The 21,191-nt window shown below is 40.7% G+C and overlaps 1 protein-coding gene across 1 annotated transcript in view; it reads left to right on the top strand.

Moving 5' to 3' along the window:
- Nucleotides 1–300: 300 nt before the first annotated feature.
- The window catches only part of pkd1b (polycystic kidney disease 1b), a 34,034-nt gene continuing 13,143 nt past the window's right edge, over nt 301–21,191 (top strand). Inside the window, exons 1-24 of the mRNA XM_026177296.1 lie at nt 301–588; nt 2,873–3,053; nt 3,234–3,427; nt 4,207–4,325; nt 4,477–4,624; nt 5,141–5,406; nt 5,504–6,265; nt 7,145–7,276; nt 7,427–7,602; nt 7,728–7,864; nt 8,606–12,273; nt 12,762–12,914; nt 13,053–13,193; nt 13,365–13,641; nt 13,849–13,951; nt 14,077–14,205; nt 14,326–14,476; nt 14,982–15,119; nt 15,953–16,097; nt 16,175–16,861; nt 19,294–19,447; nt 19,543–19,798; nt 19,900–20,095; nt 20,227–20,394. Of these exons, the coding sequence (XP_026033081.1) occupies nt 492–588; nt 2,873–3,053; nt 3,234–3,427; nt 4,207–4,325; nt 4,477–4,624; nt 5,141–5,406; nt 5,504–6,265; nt 7,145–7,276; nt 7,427–7,602; nt 7,728–7,864; nt 8,606–12,273; nt 12,762–12,914; nt 13,053–13,193; nt 13,365–13,641; nt 13,849–13,951; nt 14,077–14,205; nt 14,326–14,476; nt 14,982–15,119; nt 15,953–16,097; nt 16,175–16,861; nt 19,294–19,447; nt 19,543–19,798; nt 19,900–20,095; nt 20,227–20,394 (8,578 nt within the window). The 5' untranslated portion in view covers nt 301–491. The remainder of the gene's footprint in view (nt 589–2,872; nt 3,054–3,233; nt 3,428–4,206; nt 4,326–4,476; nt 4,625–5,140; nt 5,407–5,503; nt 6,266–7,144; nt 7,277–7,426; nt 7,603–7,727; nt 7,865–8,605; nt 12,274–12,761; nt 12,915–13,052; nt 13,194–13,364; nt 13,642–13,848; nt 13,952–14,076; nt 14,206–14,325; nt 14,477–14,981; nt 15,120–15,952; nt 16,098–16,174; nt 16,862–19,293; nt 19,448–19,542; nt 19,799–19,899; nt 20,096–20,226; nt 20,395–21,191) is intronic.

Here is a 21,191-nt window from a genome sequence, read left to right as displayed (position 1 = left end):
CACTGCAGGAGAGTGACCTTTCTAGCTCTAACAGAAAAAAAAATCTTGTGGCCACACTGTGCTGTGAAGCTAAAACAACTACTGCAGTGACTCTTTGGGCTGTGAGGCTCGTTTCTGTCAGGACCCTTAGTTGCATCCAGCCTGAGGGAGTCTGCTTCTTTCCTTTGAGTGCCAGGAGGTTTTACAACATGGTAATGAGCAGCTCAGGCCTCCTCTGTCCACTCTGCTTCTATGGCTGTTGCTGAGAGACAAAGTAAAAGTCACCCAGGCGCTCACGGAGAACAGAGAAGAGGCCTTTAAAACAACAGTACCACCATAACTCATAGTGTCTGTGCAGGAGGAGGAAAGGAGGGCCCAGTGGAGATGTGTGTGTGTGCAGAAGGCACAGAAGTGGATGGAAAGGAAGATAAGACACTAAATTTAAGATGAGGAGAATCTTCAAATCTAGTGTAATACAAGGAGAGAATTAATTTCTACAATGCTCTGTTTCCATGCGTGATTTGCCCGGCAAGATGAGAGCCACGCTTGTGCCGCAGAAACACTCTCTACCCTGGATTATTTGCATGGTTTTGATCACAACTGCTGGAGGTGAGAATCTTAAGTTTGTACCAGGTTACTAAATGGAAAAGAAAAGCTGTGTTCTGGAAAAACTGCAGTATCAGCTTCAACATTTCAAAATAATTTCAAAATTCAGAAAACGTCTGGTTACATTTGAAGACGAGATCACAGAATACGACAGTATTGTTGTAGCACTCTTCATCCACTTTACATGTGTTGTCAGTATACAGCAAGAATTGTGCATTATGGCTTTTATTGTATATGTTGCTGTTTGTTTACTGTTAAAGAGAATGTGACTCCTATTTTCACCTTGTGTGTGCGGCAGAAACGTAGTCCTGGAAATGCGTACTTACTTAGCGAGGACTTTGCCAGCTTGGTGGCTGTTTGTGGACAAATTTTGTCAGCACATTAACAAACTGCAAGAAAGTCCAGAAAGATTTAATAAAGCTTAATAACGTTGGTGTTTATTAAAGTGAGTTAAACCGAGTTAAAGACAAAGTGCAATATACTTAAATGTAATAGAAAATAACTTAAACATATATTTTTGAAGAAGACAGATGACATTGTGTTTAGTTTTGTACCAGCCAATCAAAAAGTGTTCTTTAAACTAACCTTTTTTTTCAAAATATGAAATATTTTCGTAGATGCTTTAAAGCTATGGTTTTTTGTTTTTCAAAATAAAACTTCCTTCTTCATCAAATGATAGTGCTCCATTATTTAGGAGTTTATGAACATGTGTTAAAATGACAGACTTTCAAAATTAAATCCTGCTATCACAATGTAACTATTACCTGCCACCTCCTGTAAGTCTAAAAAAAAATCATTATTATTAAACACCAACTTTATTGGTGTTTAATAATAATTACCAGACTAAAGTCTGGAAATAACAACAGTTTCACTGATGTATTTCAAGAAATTCTTGTTGATAATGATACATTTTTAATCACTGAAGGGTTGAACAATATTATATTATATTTACCAGCTTTTACCAACTATTTAACTTTTTTCCCAAAATCTCGACATTGTAGCAGTTTGAATATTTGATTCCTGGTTTAATCCCAAGAGGATCTACTTAATATGTGAGGCTTCCTTCTGTGCGACTGCACTCAACAAAGAAAAAAATGCCCAAAATGTAATGTTCACTTTAAATATGAAATTACATGCATTTCTTCCCCATATAATTTGTTACTTAAGAAATGCAAGTATTTCAAATATTAAATTTAATGGAAGCTGATCAAATGAAATTTGTTTAAAAAGTATCCATTGAATTTATACCAACCATATATTTGGTAATTTTATCAATAAATAAACTGTTGATTTTATATATTTCAGCTGCATTTTATTTAAAATTAACGCTTCATGGTAATAAGGCCTATAAAATAATAATTTTTGAGTGCAAAGAAGATCCTGTACCTGAGTGCAATTATGAGGTAAAAATTACTTTTTATTTGATTTTGTAAGTCAATTGTAACAGTTCAGAGGGAAATCTTAAATCTTTATGGTTTGCATGCTAATATGACATTTGTACTTACCTTTCAGATTAAGAATTATGATGTGTGTCAGCCCAGTAAAAAGGATAGAAGAGACTAAAAAGAGTAAAGGAGTAAAAAGAGACTAATGGGGCGATCGTGGCTCAAGAGTTGGCAGTTCGTCTTGTAATCGGAAGGTTGCTGGTTCGACCCCCGGCTCAGACAGTCTCGGTCGTTGTGTCCTTGGGCAAGACACTTCGCCTACCGCCTACTGGTGATGGCCAGAGGGGCCGATGGCGCGATATGGCAGCCTCGCCTCTGTCAGTCTGCCCCAGGGCAACTGTGGCTACAACTGTAGCTGCCTCCACCAGTGTGTGAATGAATAGTGGAATTGTAAAAGCGCTTTGAGGGTCTCGAAAAGCGCTGTATAAATGCAATCCATTATTATTATTATTAATGGATACTTCAATTTTTCATAGTTTAAAGTTTTTCTGATGATCTTGTCACAGTTTGAATGTGTGCATTTTACTTGTAACAGAGAACTTTTAAAGAGGAATGTTTGTCCCACTAAATTGACTGTATTTCATACAGAACATTACACATGGAGCATGTAGCGCTTCTCTCCTAAAACCAGTGCTGTAGCTCAAATTTCCTGATAAAACCAGCAGGTGCTTTGAAGTCTCACAAACACAACGTCAAGGTTAAACCTAAAAGCTGAAATGTGATTCTGTCAAATGTGTCTTTGTTCAGCTGGATTTAAAGCTAATCACTGATGTGATTCACATGAGTTATGTAAGAAAGCACTCCTTGCATGTGGTTCGCTAAGTTTTGCTGTTGCTTTCCAGAGAACATTCCCTGCCCGCAAGGCAGTCAGGTTCACCTGACCAGCCTACGATGCTATTGGCTGTCAGAGATGGCAGTGTCATGGTTTGAAGCACGGGCTTCATGCAGAACGACCCTGGGAGGGGACTTAGCAGCTGCTGACAGCCTAGAACTTCAAAGTTTCTTTCTTCATGCCTTTCCACTGTGAGTCTGACAAACAATATACACAGTCATTCATATCATATTCTCCTGAGAACTTTCTGTTTTTTTGTGATTTGTGTGTCTACTGCAGAGGACAAATGATGACCCTGGTTCTCAGGAGGAGATGCTTCTTCAGCCTGTTTTTAATCTTTAACACAGAATGTGTAACATTTTGTATTTTAGGAAAACCACTGTGTGGGTATGGCTGCAGGACTCTGACCAGGAAGGGGTTGTTCAGTCACAAAGTCCAATATGGCGGGACAAAGATGATGATAGTCCAGGGGAGTGCACTCAGATGGCACTGGGAACACTGGGAAGGTGGAGGAAGGCCCAGTGTGGAGGACAATACCATTTCATCTGTGAAATGGAAGTAAATGGTGAGATTTTTGTTTCATTAAAGGACACCAGAAACACGCATGAATGTGAAAGCAGGAAGGAGAACTGAATGCAGGCAGTATGATAGTTTTCAGGTGGCAGGCAAGCTGGCAAACAAACAAAAGCAGAGGGCAAGCAAAGCTCAAGCTCTGGAAACAGAAAAACACAGCTCGACTGAACATGCTGATAATTTGGCAAAGCCTAATTTAAACACCGACCAAGCATGCATTATGACCACTGACAGGTGAAGTGAATAACACTAATTATTCTCGTCATCATGACATTGTTAGTGGGTGGGATATATTAGGGACTAATGTGTTCATCGCTTACCTGGGGAACTCCTGGCACCAGGATGCAATATGGGTTGAAGGCAAGCTGACGAAGGCAGTGTGAAGCTTTTGGTAACGTTCTGTTGGAAATCCTTGTGGATCCATGTGGATGTTATTTTGACACATAACACCTACCTAAGCATTATTGCCAGCCATACACAGCATTTCATGGAAATAGTATTTCTTGACTGGTCTAAGGAGCTTGGAAAGAAAAGCAGGAATGGTTTGAGTACGACAGCAAGATTGAGGTGTTGACTCGGCCTCCAAGTTCTCCAAATCTCAGTGTAATTGTGCATCTGTGGGATACCATGCAGGCCCCCCAGCTCTCAACTTACAGGACTTGAAGGATCTGTTGTTAGTTAGTGTCCATGCCTCAATGGGTCAGGTCAAATATATAAAAAATGTCATTTGAAATAGACTGAGGTGATTTTGTTTTATTCATCTTCCTGTAGCGCCTTTACCATCGATAGACAGTTACCTCATTGGATTGGCTCTCATGACCGGCATATATGCGGAAACCCACGTGCAGCTTCTTCCCAGTGTTCCAGACATCGGACGGCACACAGCAGAGGTAAAGTATTGTGCTTAATCACTGACTCCTGACTCAAGGACTCATAGGATATTATAAGATGAACGGCTGCTATGTGATTCCAAACTAGGGAAAGGAGAGGATGAAACACTCACAACTTTTGTATATAAGTAGGCTCCCATGTCTCCCACAGATGCAGCTTTTCCCAGGCTTGTGGTTCAGTCATGCAGGTCAGTTGCTATCAGTGGAACTGGTGGTCCAGCCCAGTCCTGTGTCCTCTCTGGCTCGTGTCCAGATACTTCGGCCCTACTGCAACCCTAACTACCACTTGGTACCTCCAGGTACTGAAACAGCTGTGACTAAAGCCTAATTTTTCATAGCACCTACTTGGCTCAGATCCACTCAACTCAGTTTGGGATATTTTTCAGTACAATTTAGTACTACCTCAATGTTGGTGGGATAGTTATAGGAAGGCAGAGTGTGCAGTGTGTGTCATTTGTACGCAACACAAACACAACACAAACTGGAGGACACTGAGGTGATGTATACCTGCTGGTCACTTTATGGCCTTTTGTAAGACTAAAAGAAGAGAGTCAAAAAATGATGCAGGCTCTTGGGTTATTCAGTGACATCACTCTCAGTGATGGCACGCAGTCTATCGACATCACATTTTCTGCTTGACTCAGCTTGATGGGAACCCAGGCTGACTAGGTACAACTACTAACCAAGTTACCACCTGATAGAAAACGCTAAAAACCGAGTCAAGTTGAGTCGAGCTGAGTAGGTGCTAATGGGAAGGAGGTGTAGGATGTACTTGTCTGATACTGTAGGTGATAATCTGCTTTTTTATTTGTCAGGCTGCAGCTCTCTCCTTAATCCATTCAGCTGCTGCTCAGCAGTACCGCTGTGTAACACTACAGGGGGCTGCAGCACAGGGCAGCACTGGTGCCATCTACTGGAGGCATGCGTGCTCACCACCAGTCCATGCAGCACCTACGACTCTGCCATCAGAAATCGGGGCTTTGCCTTACCCCCAAGATACTCCGACTTACCACCGTTCTATCACGTGGTGGCAGACCTGCCTCTGAAAATAAACCCCACCTTCGAGCTAAACACCATAAGGGTTTGTTGATTATCTTGCAACCTTTTTGGAAAATGCACCTTTTAAAACGTATGCCACAATAATTCTTTACACATTATCATGTTCGTTTTTTCAATAGCTGTCCCTCTTAGAGCGAGCCATCGTGGTTTACCCTGATGATATTGTGGCTATACAGCACACTCTTGACTCTGGAACATTTCTACATTGCCTAAACAGTGAAGCCTCTCGAAACTCTCCCTGGAGCCAAAGTTACCTGTCCTTCAGGGGGATGGAGTGGGGAGGCTGGTTGGAAGGAGTTACTTTACTGCCCCAAGGAAGCAAGTGGGTGGATGGAGTTGTGTGTAATCTAAGGATGCTTTATGTGGACACCCTTCACAGAGCTACGGAGCATGAAGACATCTTTGACTATACTCCGACAGAGACAGCCACTGTCAGTGGTATTAGGCCCCTTACTACAGGCCCTAATCCCAGTCTTAGGTCTAAATTCCAACTTGAGGTCATTCACCCACTCCCAGATGATAAGAACCAGATTCATGTCCAAATCAATGCCCCAACTGTCATTATTCTCAAGGCCCTGTTTGGAGAAAAAGCCAGCAGCTCATGGTCAGCCCCGGTGCTCCAGACTGGAGTTCCGTTTCTTCCATCCTGTCCTGAAAATATGTTTCAGTCTTTACTTGGCTGTAGGAAGCAATCCCAGGATGCCTGGTTTTCATCTGTGACTCTGGTCTTATCATCACCTGGAATTCAAATCCTGAACATCAGTGTGATGGATGTGCAAAGTTTTCAGAGTTTGAGCATGAAGGTTTGTGGCTACGAGCCTGTGACGGGGCTTAGTGTTGAGTCACATGGATGCCTGAGGATGCTTGTAGATACATCGCAGGTGAGACCACCAAAAAGGAAACAGTGACAAAGATGCTAAGTTTTTTTTTAACAATATATTTTAACGAAATAGCTTGTGTGAGTCTCAAAATAGCAGTTTATGTTAATTGTTATGCCAGTTTGAATGCAACCAAAAGAAATTAATAACAACTAGATGAATTGTTATCCAAGTTCTGGAGGACACATATGGTCCCCAGACAGTAGTTCATAATCATCCATCCATCCATCATTTTAACCGTCTATCCACATAAGGGTTGCATGTGTGTGTGATGGCCAACACAGGAAAAAGCTAATATACTACATAACTCCAGCCACTGGCAATTTTAGATTTATTTATTTTTCTTACTACAGAGAAATCAAATTGGCAACTTAAAAACTTTTCCAGAGGTTTGTTTTGTCAGATTTTTTTTTGGTTTTGTTTGTTTTTAGCAAAAAATGTTAAATTTGCAAGTATAACTTCAAGAATTCATAGCAGGAATACCTAAAGAACCTTTACACGTAACATAAAGTTGATAAGTATAGTATGTTTCTTATCTACATTAATTTACAATTCCAGTGGATCATTGGTGTAATATTTCATCAAGTCCAAGATATTTCAGCTCACAATGCATAGGACCAAAGATTCCTATTTGAATCCATCAGTTACTGAAAGCTCTCTGCACTGGTCACATTGCTTTGTTCATCACCACAGTGTTTCAGGCTGACTGGACCACTTGTGGTTGAGCCGTCTTAAGTGCTTAAATTGGAGGCCATTGACTATTTTGTATTACATTTAGTTAGTGTTTTAGTAAGAGTTGCAATCACAGTTAAACATGGATATGAAAGTAATGTTAGTTACCTTAGTTTAATGTAATGACATTTTTTATGTTTTATTTTGTAGTCATTTACAGCCACAGTGGAGAGCGGCTCTTCAGTAAAATTCTCATGGGTGATTGACGACCTGAAAGAGTTTGCCTATGAAGGGAGATCTTACAGTGTAATGTTCAAGAAACCTGCTGAGTATAAGCTGCTGGTAAAAAAAAAAAAGAAGTGCACTATGCTCAGATATTAGTTGTTATAAATTATTTGGCAAATATAACAAATAGAAATTTCATGATTACAGTTACCGTAATAGAAAAAAGGATTGAAAAAGCAGTTTTAGTAATCAGTGAACTATCTGTAGGTGACAGCATCCAACCCCGTGAGCTCACAGAGCCAGCAAATCCTCCTGACTGCAGATGAAATCACGCTGCTAGCTGACCCAGAGTTCCTGTCAGTCAGTGAGGTTGTGGCTGTGGATGTTACTCACCTCTACACTGTGAGGGTCAGAGTTGATATCTCCCTTCCAGTTACCTTTAGGTAAGGACTTCTGTAGCCATCTCTCCCAAGACTTTTATTGAATTTTTTATTGACAAGAAAGTCTCACACTGAAAATGCACTCATAAAGCTCTTTTTGTATGCTTTTCATGCAACTTGTCACTTAGATGGGATTTTGGGGATGGCAGTAGCACTGTCATCCACACGCAGCCTGCTCCATGTCAGGCCATGGAAGCACATGTGGCAAGAAGAGAGAAGCAAATGTATATCCAGGACTCGGTAAACTACAGCTATCAGATCCCAGGTAAACACACACAGAAGACTTAAATTATTGACACTGCTGATTATTGTAATATTTTTCACTATTTTAACTTTACATCCCATGTCTTTAATGTTTTGGTTCACTGCCACTTTTAATCAGACCTTCCTATTTCTTAACAAAAAAGCTGATTTTAGCAACTAACTCCAGTAAACCCACTGTATTCTACCTACCAAGCATCAACACTGTTAGAAAGTCTGGAGGACATATTAGAGCATTTGGGAGTGCTGCACATTTTGGTTAAAACCAAACCAGATTCTAAATACTAATGTTCCTATATGTCTGCTTGATGTGTAATGAGGCAAATGATTGCAAACTCCTTCAGCATATTGACTTTATGTGTTCGCAGTAGAGCAGTGTTATGTTTACAATTAGTTTCTCCAACAAACGCTGGCCAAAAAGGTAATTAATATGAGTTTAATGGTGCTTTAAACAGCCAGTTAAGCAAACATTAAATTAACTTTTAGTTAATTTAATTTAACTTTTACATTTTCTCTTTGTTGCCTTTTTGGCAGAGACCCCAGAATCATATGTAGATATTTTAAACCATTTGTTTCTCTTTTAATGGAGATTCATATTTTTTTTAACCACTTTAGAAAGGATAATATTTTTGAAATTTTCTCAAATCTATAGTAGGAAGTACCACAAATGACACTGTGGTTGACTGCTATGCACTTATAGTATTTAGTACAATAAAGCAAAATTCATTTTCTGTGTTTAATCCAGAGGACTACACACTTCACGTTCAAGTCTCCAATCAATATGACAACACTGAAACATCCATGAAGATAAATGTCCGCCCTCTGTTAATCAGCCTCTTCATTTCCCCTTCCACTTTGGTGCCTGTTGTCAACCAGACTTTCGACCTGGAAGCTTCCACCGAACCCTCCACTTTTGTTGTCTTCTACACATGGGACTTTGGAGATGGTTCTAAAGCTGTCCAAAGCATCCACGCTAGAACTGGCCGTAGGTTTGGATCTGCAGGAGTATACAACATCACAGTACTGGCTAATAACACAGTTTCATCCATTAGTGCCTGGCACGTGGTGGTAGTTATGGAGAAAATCTCTGGATTAACTGTCTCCAGCAGCAGATCAAGTGAAGTTGGCTCTGCTACAGATTTCAAAGCTGAGGTTTCTACTGGTACTGACCTCCTCTGGGATTTTGACTTTGGTGATGGGTCCCAGCAGGAGAATCTTACAGATGGTTCCATCTCACACATCTATAAGTTTCCAGGGAACTATACAGTAAAAGTGACTGTCTATAATTCTGTCAGCAAAGCTTTTCAGTCTATCGTTGTTGAGGTCTATGCTTTGACTATTAGAGGTGTTCTCCCGACAGAATGCATCATGAGTGGAAAAGACACGCAGTTTACAGCTCTGGTGAATGGAAACGTATCCAGTCTGACTTTTCATTGGCTGTTTAAAGACTCAAATGTAACTGTAGTGATAGGACAGTCCACAGCCATGCATATATTTCCAAGCCATGGTATTTTTCATGTTAACCTGACTGTGTTTAGTTCTTTCACACGTAGCTCATTTAATACGAGTGTCTGTGTTCAAAGTCCGATAACGAATGTTGTGATGCAACGCTCAAAGAATGTGGTGGCAGTTGGCGAACAAATATGCTTTGGTGTGTTAGTGTCCCCTGAACAGATGATGGGTTACCAGTTCAAATGGTTTAGTAACTCCTATGATCTTGCTGCTGTAACTGAAAACTCTGAGAGGTGTTTTGTCTTTGGAGATGAAGGTGTTGAAGAGGTGTCAGTAACAGCAAGTAACAAAGTCAGCAGCAAAACAGCCAAAGTTAACATTACCATTCAAAAACCAGTGAGCGGACTTTCTATTAGGCACAATAGCCAAAGTGATGCACTGATTGTCAATACAGTAGCATCATTTTGGATTGGCAGTTGTGCTGGCACCAATGTGTCAGTGCTGTGGAACTTTGGAGATGGGTCACCAGCGGAGCAGAAACATAACGTCTCACATGTCTTTACTTTGTTGGGTCAGTTCACAGTCACTGCAACAGCATTTAACGCTGTTAGCCGGGACTCTACAACCCTCACAGTGAACGTATTACTCCCTGTTTCAGATCTTTCACTTCACACCAGCCACCCTTATTCTGTGGTAGGAGAGGAAACTGTCATCACAGCAGTTAGCAGTGCTGGAATTAGCAGTGCCAGCTACTTTTGGACAGTAGAAGGCATATCTTTAACCAGTCAGGGAACTCATGAGTTTAGATTTGCTTTCCCGAGACCAGGAGTGTATCGAGTAAGCGCTATAGCACAGAATCTATTGAGTAAAAGAGAGGCAGATATTTTAATTGAGGCATTTGAAAGAATAGAGGGACTTCAGATTGAATGTCAAAGCCTGATAAATGAGAAATATATACCAACTCATGAGGAAGTGTTGTTTACTACTTCAGTCACCAAAGGCTCCAACATTACTTTCCATTGGCTTGCCAGACAGAGTGAAACAACCCAACAAATTGCAGGTGAAGGAGAACTTTTTCATTTGTTACCTGGAACACCTGGTAATCTTTCAGTTCAGCTTAGAGCCTCCAATGTGTTGGGTGAGGTTACCAAGAGTGTTTCTTTAGTAGTAGTTGAAGGTGTAAAAAATGCAGTCATAACAGTACAGTCAAACTTTGTGGCATGGAAGAAAGTAGTGAATATCTCTGTTTTTGTGGATACCGGATCAGACTTACAATATCTTTGGCATATGAATGCTAACCTTTTACCCCTTCAGACACAGGAACCTTTTCTGCTTTACACTTTTCCAAGTCTGGGTTCTTATCTTGTCACAGTTGTAGTTTGGAACGCTGTTAGCCAGAGTAACAACACCAAACCGTTTTTGGTTCAGGAAGAAGTCCAAGATGTAGACTTTCAAATTGACAACAAGACACATCCATTTTATGTCAATGCAAGTGCTACTCTTTCCTTTCATGGGTTTATTCACAAGGGTAATGATCTGCATTGGGACTGGAAAGCTAGAACTGCTAAACAGAACATTTTCACCTCAACCAGTCAAACATTTATCTACAGATTTCCACATGCAGGCACCTACCAGGTGTATCTGAATGTTTCCAATGAGATAAGTTGGCAGATGGTTTCACACAATGTCAGAGTCCAGGATGCAGTCAAAGGTCTTGTGCTGGGCAATAGCAAGTCCTCCTTCTGTAGTAACAAACAAGTAACATTTATTCCAACAATCTCCAAAGGAAGCAATGTAAGCTTTCTTATAACTTTCCAAAACAAACACTGGACTCTAAGTCATGATATTTTTGAGGGCCAATACACCACATCAAGTCTTCCAGTCGGGAGACACATAGTTACAGTTCAAGCTTTCAACCAGGTCAGTAGTGCAGAGGCGTCCTCTAGCATTCTAATCACTGAGCAAGTTCAAGGTTTGCAACTTGTAAACTGTTGTTCTACTACTCTAGAAGCTCAGAAAGGAACCCAATTCAAAGCAGAGGTTCAAAGTGGATTTCCAGTCAACTACACCTGGATGTTTCACTTGGAAAGGTCAAGGCCCACTTGGCTCATGGGAAAAGAAGTCATCTTTACTCCTTTGGATAGTGGTTCATTGTTTGTTAGTGTGTCAGCCAGCAATGGACAATGCTCTCAGACAGTAAACCTGACTGCTACAGTCGAGTGGCCTGTTAGGAAAGTAAAGCTCGTCTGTCATTCAAAGAAAATATTTGTTGAACATCCTGTCCGATTTTCTGCAACGGTGGGCAAAGGAAGCAATATTAAATATGTGTGGGACTTTGGAGAGTCCAAGGAATTATTAGTGACAGAGTCAAGTGCTATTAACCACACTTATTATAACACCGGCAAATACAAAGTTATGGTCACAGTTTTCAACAGTGTCAGCAATGTGTCCTCACAGCTACACATAGAGGTGGAGGATCTTCAATGTTCCAGCCCACAGGCCTCCCTGGTCCAAAGCCAGTCTACTATATTTAGGTCTAGAACAAGTTTCTTTGAAGCAAGTATGAATATTAATTGCTCTTCTTACAAGACTCTCTATCTGTGGGAGGTATTCACCGAGTCAGACTGTGCCTATGGCAACACTGATATTTCCGGAAACAAAGTCATTCTCCAAAATCTGGAGGATGCAACACCCTTTCTCTCAATCCCAAAGCATGTGCTTAATGTAGGGAGCTACTGCCTGGTATTCACACTTTCATTCCAGGAAACTCCCATCCTCCTCAAACTGAAGACTAACATCACAGTGGTCCACTCACCATTAGTAGCTCTCATCAAGGGAGGCTCCCACAGATGGTGGTCCAGCTTAAACAACCTTGTCCTTGATGGGTCTGACTCTTATGACCCTGATATTGAGCCAGGAGTAGAAGATGCCCTTCAGTATCACTGGAGCTGCATGGCAGTGGTAGGCAGCTTTGTATGTTTAAGATTTCTATTGTATTGCATTCATTCTGTGTCTAACTATGGATGATCTGATATCCTCATGTTGGTGTTGTTCCCAGACCATCATGAAAATGTTGTTCCAGGTTCAACATTGCAAGTGACCAATCACATTGTTGTGACGTTATTCTTTTGCGCGCCAAGCCATTCGTGCATTTATGAAATTCCAATGTTGCAAGGACAATATCAGTTCTGCTTACTGTTTATTAAAGGGTTACGGTTAGGGTTAGGGTTAGGGTCCGTTGATCGGCGGACAGAGGTGGTTTCTCGCAGCTTAAGTACAGTTTTTTGTTTTACGCCGGTTTTTCCCGAAGTCGCAAAAGTATGACGTCACAACAATCTGATTGGTCACTTGCAATGTTGATCCTGGAACAACATTTAGTATGATGATCTGGGAACAACACCAACACGAGGATATCAGATCGCGCGTCTAACTATAACAACAATTTGCAGAACTCCAAAGAGTCCTCTTTTGTAAAGCAGCCCATCGGGTGGACCAGCAGTAGGATGACTATACAAAGCAATCATCTACACCCTGGCACAATCTACATTTTCACCCTTACTGTGCACAAGGAAGGAAGGAAACCTTCCTCTGTTAACCAAACGGTATGGAGTTATGTTGAATATTGCTTGCAATCAGATGATTTTGGAGATATAAGCAGGTATGGATGAACTTGTCACTGAGGGAAGAAGCTACTGGGCTGAATGACCATCAAACCTTGTCTTATGTCTTATTTCTTTCAGGTAACTGTCAGTGACGCTCACTTGCTTCCTGTGACTATAGAATGTGTATCCTGTTCTGTTCGCTCATCTGCTAACCACATCAGTTACAATGCCCCCGTTATCCTTTCTGGACGTTGTGGACAATGTGATGACCAGGCACAGGTAACTATTGTCAAATTAAATGCAAAAGAAATATTGTGTGAGGTTGTATTTAATTATTTCTTTAGTAGATAAATTAAAGTAATGACTGGCTGATTATTTTTAAATTGGGAAATATATAAATATGCCTATATATTTTGTTATTACTGTGATTCATGAACGTGTCTTCTACAGTACAAATGGAGAGCTCATGACCAAAGTGGTCTGTCCCTTGTCCTTGATGAGGTCACCACTAAAGGGAAATATTCTCGCTTGGTGGTGCGATCAGGCATCCTTCAGCCAGGACAGAGTTATTACTTTGCCCTAGATGTAGCCCAGCCTCACAGTGGGGAACGGGGCAGTGCCGTCTTGATGATACAAACAAACAATCCACCACACGGCGGCCTATGTGATCTGAGTCCAGAGTCAGACATACAACTACTGGAGACAAAGGTCACCTACAACTGTTCAGGTATCACTAAGTTATAAAACGACAGGGCTACACAATCTAATTTGCATTGATGTTTTCATCTGACAGGTTAAAAGTGTAAATGTTTTTTTTTTTCACACTTTTCAACCCAGCTGACAAATTTAATGAAACAAGTTAAAATCACACAGCTGGAGTTTAATGTACGTTGTTGTTTATGGTTGTGTCTAACATCTGCTCTCTCTGGGATAGGATGGCAAGATGATGAAAGCAGAGTCTCTCAGTTGATCTATACCTTCCAGGTGGCATTATGTCAGCTCATTAGCACTGTGTGCCCTGTGCTCACACTCTATAGGTAAATGGCCTCAGCTTGCAGTTATTAATAGACATCCAAGTACATGCAGGCTTAGTTATTCCTTTAAAATTAAGCCTTTCATAACACAAAGTTATAGTTTGGATTGTCTGAATTTTTCTCCCAAGGGGGACACAGTCAACGTTCAGCACGCTGGTCCCAGTGGGAAGTCCTGGACAAAGGGAAACCGTGTCAGTTATCAGAGTCATTCTGCTTGTAGAGAACCATTCTGGGGCAAAGTCTGTGGCTTTGAACAGGTGAGAAGTCGTGTTAGTTAAAATCTAAGAGAGTTCTTTGTGAATAATACATCTCAGGCCCAGTGTCTGTAAAGTTTAATGCACTGAACTGATGTGGCCCTGCATTTCTGCATTCCCAAGAACACTAACAGTGGAAAATCCTGCAGTCAATGAAGCTGCCAGTCAGTGGCTCAGAAACAAGAGCCAGACTGAACTGTGGGCTTTGGTCCAACATGGTAACCCTCAAGAAATCATCCCGTATTGCATTGCCCTCACCAGCAAGCTCAATCAGGTAGTGTATGTAAAATGTTCATATTCCAGTGCATGTGTCATGGTCTGTGGATTTTGGTATTAGAGATTTTTTCTTGAGCTTTTTTTTTTTGGAGTTTTAGTTTAGATTATAAGATTAAAATTCTATTAGTCCCGTCAGTGTTTCCTTCTGTGTTTTCCCTCTGTCAAGTTAATTCATGTTTCAGTGATTATTCATTTCCTTTTCTTCTTTGGCAATCATGTGACTGGTGTTTTGAGCTCTCCTGGGTGAATGGTCTTACATCGTGTCTTGATGCCGTCTTGTACCCAACATCCCGATTGCCCTGCCACTCATTATGTATTTCGATGTTCTTGAAAATTAAATCTCTGTATTCCTGTGTCCTATTGGTTCCCTTTTGGAAAACGATTTTACTTGGATTACCTCTTATTGATTTCCTTTTCTGGCCTGTAGCTACTAGTTTTGTAATAAAACTTGACTATTATTTGTTACTTTGAATCCTGAGTCTGCACTTCACTCCTTTCACCAGATGGACTTTGAGTGGACTGCCGAGGAACTCATGGATAGGAGGGAGATCCGAGAAAATGTAACAGAAGCTCTCGCCTCTCTCCCTGTGTCCACCTTACTAGATGTTGATCAGATCAGTGCGACACTGTCGCAGTCTGTGGTAAGGAACCCACAGACAATGCCCAGACAAAAACTGTGAGCTTGAGGGGAAGAAGCAACAGTTTGACATTTTGGAAAAATTTACTTGGCTTTCTGGTAGAGAATTGAAGGAAAAGGTCAGCACCACTCCCCCACTGCAAGCTTAATTTAGCTCACAGACGTGAAATGGAGCAACTTTGGGCTTCGGTATCTTGCTGTGGGGGGTTCATGACAAAAGTAGTAATACTACAATGCAAAAAATAAATAAATTACGTACCTACTTATTATGCAGAAATTCAGCCTTTTACATTATATTACTGGATCATAATTATAGATTTAGTAACAAGAGCATGACTTTTATGTTTTATGTACTATGTGAAGTGTAAATATCAACACTGATTCCTCAGAGGCATCCGATGGAAGACAAAACACTGCTCAGTAGACCATTTAACACTTTATTACTTCTAGAAGGGAGATGCGTCCTGCATGACACGTTGCTGTGGATCTCAAAATGGTGGTGTGCCCCTGACAGTTTTATTACAGAAGCTCTCTCATTCTAGTCTAAACAATAGCGTCTCAGTAACTTTCCACTAGAGATGGTCCCCTCTTATCTACATTTCCCCAGGCAAGCGTGAGTGAGAGTCTGCAGCTTTCTACTCTCCAAGGACACATGGTCTAATGCCTTTATTTTTCAGGGCTGTGTCCACTTAATACTACACTATATAACTTTATAACACTTATTATTAAAAAGCATAGAATTATTGAGGCACTGCAAATTATTTAATCCCAACAGAAGCATAGTCGTCTTCTTTTTCTTTTTGCTTGCATTGACATTGCATGTTTTCTTTACTCCAGGCTGTTCCCAGTGAGTTGGTACGTGAAACCTCTCAGAAGAAAGTTTTGGAAACTGTGGGGAAGATGATCCATGTAATAGAGAAAGAGACGGATCCTGCCGTTTTGTCAGCCGCAGATAAGGGAAGAAACATCCTTAATGTTATAGGTGCTGGCCAACCACCATCTCCTGCATGAAATAGTCATGTACTGACATCAAATTTACCATATTCTATGTGTTTCCAGGTAGTACTCTGGCAGCCGCGTCTGAATCATCCAGTGGTTTTTACCCAGCCTACTCGGGAACTCTGCAAGGAGCATCAGTAATCTCCCTGTCAGCACTGAGTCATGCTGGAGCTCTAATGCGCACACTGATGCGTTCATATGTTTCTGGCGAGGTGCCTTTTTTGCTGTCCACCAACTATATCACCTCAGTGGGTTTCCAAGGAGACCCTTCTGATCTCCTCTGCCAGTCAAACCAGATAACGAGGCAGTCATCATTTCCTGACAAATCTAAGGCTTCTCATCATTGTCAGTTTACTATGCCCTCCTCCCTGATAGCTCATCTGGAGAATACAGAGTCTGAGGTGGTGCAGGTGTTGTTTGGTTTGGATAAACTACTGGATAACAACGCTTTACTGGAAGGAGCCAATCCTCCAATTTCCACCACTCTTGTGGCCATGGAGCTCAGCACTCCTCAGGGTCAGCCCATACCCATTGTGGGTTTGGACCCTGAACAAGCCATTCAGGTCGCCCTGCCAAATAAGTACTCGTTGGATCATGGAAATGAGAGAGTAGGTAAAGATAGGAATGGGACATGTCTTACTGTAACACTACCGACTAAAGGACATCTGAACTTCACAGTAAAAGTTCCAGATAGCCTGGATGAAAATGCAGGTTTATATATCGCCTTCAAGTTCACCTTGGCGCCAGGTACAGTTTCTTTATTTTTTTCTTACTCTGGGTCTGTCCTGCTCCAGATTTGTTACCTGTTTCTGTTTTCATGAGTGTAGAAGTTTTAGCTAAATACCCATTACAAATATGAACACAAAAGCTACTATTTCTTAGTTTAAAGCCTCTTATTAAGTCAATACACAGTTCCTAAACTCTATGGGGTCCTTTAGCATATCACAGCTCATTGCTTTTATAGCCTGATACTTAATGGAGCTCTGTGGGGTTTTCTTGCAAACACAGTTACAAAAGTTCATATTGAGTTTAGAACATTGTGTGTTTTTTAGGTCTGATTTTAAAGACATTAACCTCTTCTTTTCATAAAATATTCGCAAGGCTGATATAACTGTTTAACATCCTGGGCTGTTGTTTATAAATAAATACATTTACCAGGTAAAGAAGAGTGAGCTGGGGAGCTATCAGCTAATGCTTGCGCTTACTAGCTATCTTGATTACCAGGATGCATTTATGTTTTTACACCAGGAAAAATAGGTGTAAATAAGTGCTCTAGTCTGAAGCCTTGAGATGAGCAATGTCATCATCACTATTCTTGTGTTTTGAAACCAGATGTGCCGAGCTAGTAGCCAGGATCTCAGTGCAAAAATCCATACACTTATTAGCTAACTATCACAAACCTTAGCCAACCCACATAGCAAGCAGGTCTGGCCCGGATCTGGTATCAAGCCGGCACTGCTGGTTAATTTCTATTTAGTTCTTAAATAGATCCAGCACAGCACAAATTAAATTTCTTTTAGCAATTATTGTTTTTTTTAATGTCACAATTCCAACCCTGCTCCTTTACCCGGGCTTGGACCGGCAAAAGTGACCCGAAATAGGCACTGTGGTGGAGTTACTTTGTGTGTGTGTGTTTATAAGTAGTTTTAAACCTTGTGATCCACAAAACAGCATAAGAGTAAAAGAGTAAAAGAACTGACTGCGTTACAGCACCCGCTGCTTGTTGAGAGTAAAAGCGATACGCGCTTTCACGTCTTTTTTTAGTGACTTTTTTTTAGAAAAAAAGTCGCTAAGGGGTCTGAAAGCTTGCTAAATATAGCGACAAAGTCGTTAAGTTGGCAACACTGTGTGGGCCATGTGTAAGCACATTGTGTGGGACAGATCCGGGCCATACCAATTTTGCTATGTGGGTGAGAGTGTTTAACTCTAGCCAGGATAGTCATTCTTTCTGGTACTATGACCTAAATTTATAAAATGGATTAAATATTTTATTCATATAACCCAAAATGAATACAACGCCAAGGGAATTTTCTTATATACTTCAAAAGGACCAAACATTTTTTGCAGCCTCCTGGTGGCTGCTAAATAATATACAGGTTTAGAGCTTTTCAGACCCAAAGCTACTGTGCTATAAAAATATATATTTGCCCCCTTTCTTACACAATATTTTTTACACATTACACATTTTATCAAACCTGTACATTTCATATAAGAAGCCAAATCATAATATTAGACAAAGATTTAAATTATGTCTTTACTTTAGTAAATAATGATATCATTTATTAAGAGAAAGAAGTTATCCAAACCTGGTCTTTTATGAAATGAAAACAGATGCAACAGGAATCAAACCTTCCAAAAAGTTCAACTGTATTTTCCCCAAAAGTCTTGGGGATCATCAGGATGTTTTCCATGGTTTTTGCCATGGACCTCTCCCATGCCATCTTTGCCCATCTCTTTCTTATTATTAAATCTTGAACTCTGACCTTAACGGAGACCTGCAGCTGCTAGATGTTGTTCCGGGTTCTTTTGTGACTCCTGGATGAGTCAGTGATGTGCTCTAGAACTAATTTTAGTAGATCGGCCACTCCTGAGAACATTCACCACTATTCAAACTTTCTTCCATTTCTGAATGTCTCACATCATACCACTTTTTCAAATAGGGCAAGGTAGATTTAAAAAGTTAAAAAAAAAAACCCATCTATTTTGTATTTTTACAGGTTATCTTTGTCTAATGCTAAAATTTGTTGGAAACATTGAAGTGTGACAAATATGCAAAACAAAAAAAGAATAGCACTGTACGTCTGTTGTGCATGATTCTAGTTTTTAGTCAGTTTATTACAGTCCATAGTGACTACCTCAGGGGGCAAACATCACAGTCAGGGAATAGCTTTTTATCTTTTTAGATAAATAAAATAATACTGTTTAAAAATAATCAGTGTGTTGCTGTTACTTTACTGTCAGTCCCGAACAATGCAATGACTACTATACTTACAAAATATGAATGCATTTTCATTAATAAATGTACTAATAACATGAGTGTACACATTTCAGGATAGGAGGTATCTTTCAGGACCAACCATGTAGTGCCTCTTGTACATAATTATTTATTAAACCTGCAATATATGTTTGTGCTATTATTAATAAAATTACTGCTTTTAAACTGCAATATCCACCACTAGGAGCAGCTCCACTGCCTGTAGGACATGTCAAGATTGAAGCAAGCTCTGCAGTGCCGAGGACCAATGCATCCCAGGATTCCCTGATGAGAGAGTGGGCTCTTACACTCTCTCATCTGGCCAGCTCCTCGGAAGAAACCATTTTTCTGTCTCCCCTGTGAGTCACGGCTCTCTTCTGCAACTCACTGCTCTAATTGCTCATTTTGATGAATAAAGATGACCTTCACATGAATTAATTTTCCTCTACAACAGTCTGAATGGGACAGATACACCTCTTTCTGTCAACCTGAGTTCATCTCTGGTCGACGGCGGTCCAGTCAATGTGTCTGTGTGCGTGTTCAGCTCTCTGTGCCAGTACTACAATGTGAAGGAGAGGCGTTGGAGCCGGGAAGGTCTTCAACCACTGGAGGGCAGCACACTCCACACAGCGCTATGTCTCACCCAGCACCTCACCATGTTTGGGGCCAGTTTGTTTGTTCATCCAGGGGCTGTTGTTTTGCTACCACCTGTACGTGAGAACACAGAGGATTACAGCAGATGTAGATATTTTAAAATAAAATAAATGCATGATTTTTGCTCTTTTCCTTCTCCCCCTATTCAAATCTGCAGTCAGGAGAACCTGTGAGGAACATGGTGGTAGGGATTATCTGTGCTGCCCTGGTTTTGATTCACCTGCTGGTGGGGCTCATTGCCCACAAACTGGACCACTTAGACAGCCTGAGACTGAGTCAGGTACCACTGTGTGGGCGAACCGGGCTGTACCACTACAGAGTGCTGGTAAAGACTGGCTGGAGGCCCGGTGCAGGTCAGCCAAAGAAAAGACATTAAAGAGACAGAAAATGAAAAGCCAAACATTACATGTAATGGCTGAATTATCCTGTTTGAATGCTTTAAAATTAAATGGAAAGTGATCGTTTCTGTGGTGCTACCCTTCAGGGACTACGGCACATGTTGGCATTAGTTTGTATGGTCTGAAAAAGAGCGGCTCGCACCATCTGCAGAGGGATGGAGCTTTCCAGCGTGGCAGCCTGGACCAGTTTCATGTGGAGACAGATGACAACATGGGCGAAGTCTGGAAAATTCGCATCTGGCATGATAACACAGGTACATTATGTGGTCACAATTACTGGACCAGGCCTCTTCAGTTATTTCCAGTTCTGTTCCCTCAGGTGTACAAAATCAAGCACCAGGCAATCTAGTCTACCTTTAATGATTTTCAAAATAGCAAACAAATCAAATGTAAGAATGATATTTCTTTTGTTTTATGTTTTATTTTGTTGTGTTTTACACACAGTCCCTTTGAACACGTGATCACATTTTCCTTTAACACCCCTCTGTTAGCATTTGGGAACTCAGGAGGGAAGTTGCTTAACAGTTTACGGCCTCTTTTCTCCTGTTTTTAGTCATAATGTCCAAGTTTTTTACTGGGTGACAGGTGTGAGTTACAGGTGTGAAAGCTGAGCACCCAACTCTTGCTCCAGAACTATACATTCTCAGCATGGTTTGGCATTGCCTTTAATTTCCGGATGACAACATATGGTGCCCCAAAACGGTATATATATTATTCATGAATAATGGTGCCTTCAAAGATGTTAGAGTTACTCATTAATGCCATGTACACCAATGCACCCTCATGCCACCACAGATGCTGAGTTTTTAATTGCGCACTCATAAAGAAATAAATAAGAAATTGTCCCCTTCTTTAATAGTCAGTGTACTCGATTAGCAAAAGGAAAATAAATATTTTATTGGACAGTTTTCCATCTGAGCTTGGGAGCAAAAAAAAATCCCTTTTTAATTGGGAGAACTTTATAATACAGCCTACAAATTTAAATTCTATTGTAATTTTCATCAAATTGAGCCTTAAATTTGAGCTACAACTCTGCAGTCGTGGGCTGGTT

This window comes from Astatotilapia calliptera, chromosome 8 (assembly GCF_900246225.1).
Source record: "Astatotilapia calliptera chromosome 8, fAstCal1.2, whole genome shotgun sequence".
NCBI lineage: Eukaryota > Metazoa > Chordata > Actinopteri > Cichliformes > Cichlidae > Astatotilapia > Astatotilapia calliptera.
Note: the sequence above shows the minus strand (reverse complement) of the source record. Positions and strands in the feature narration are given on the sequence as shown.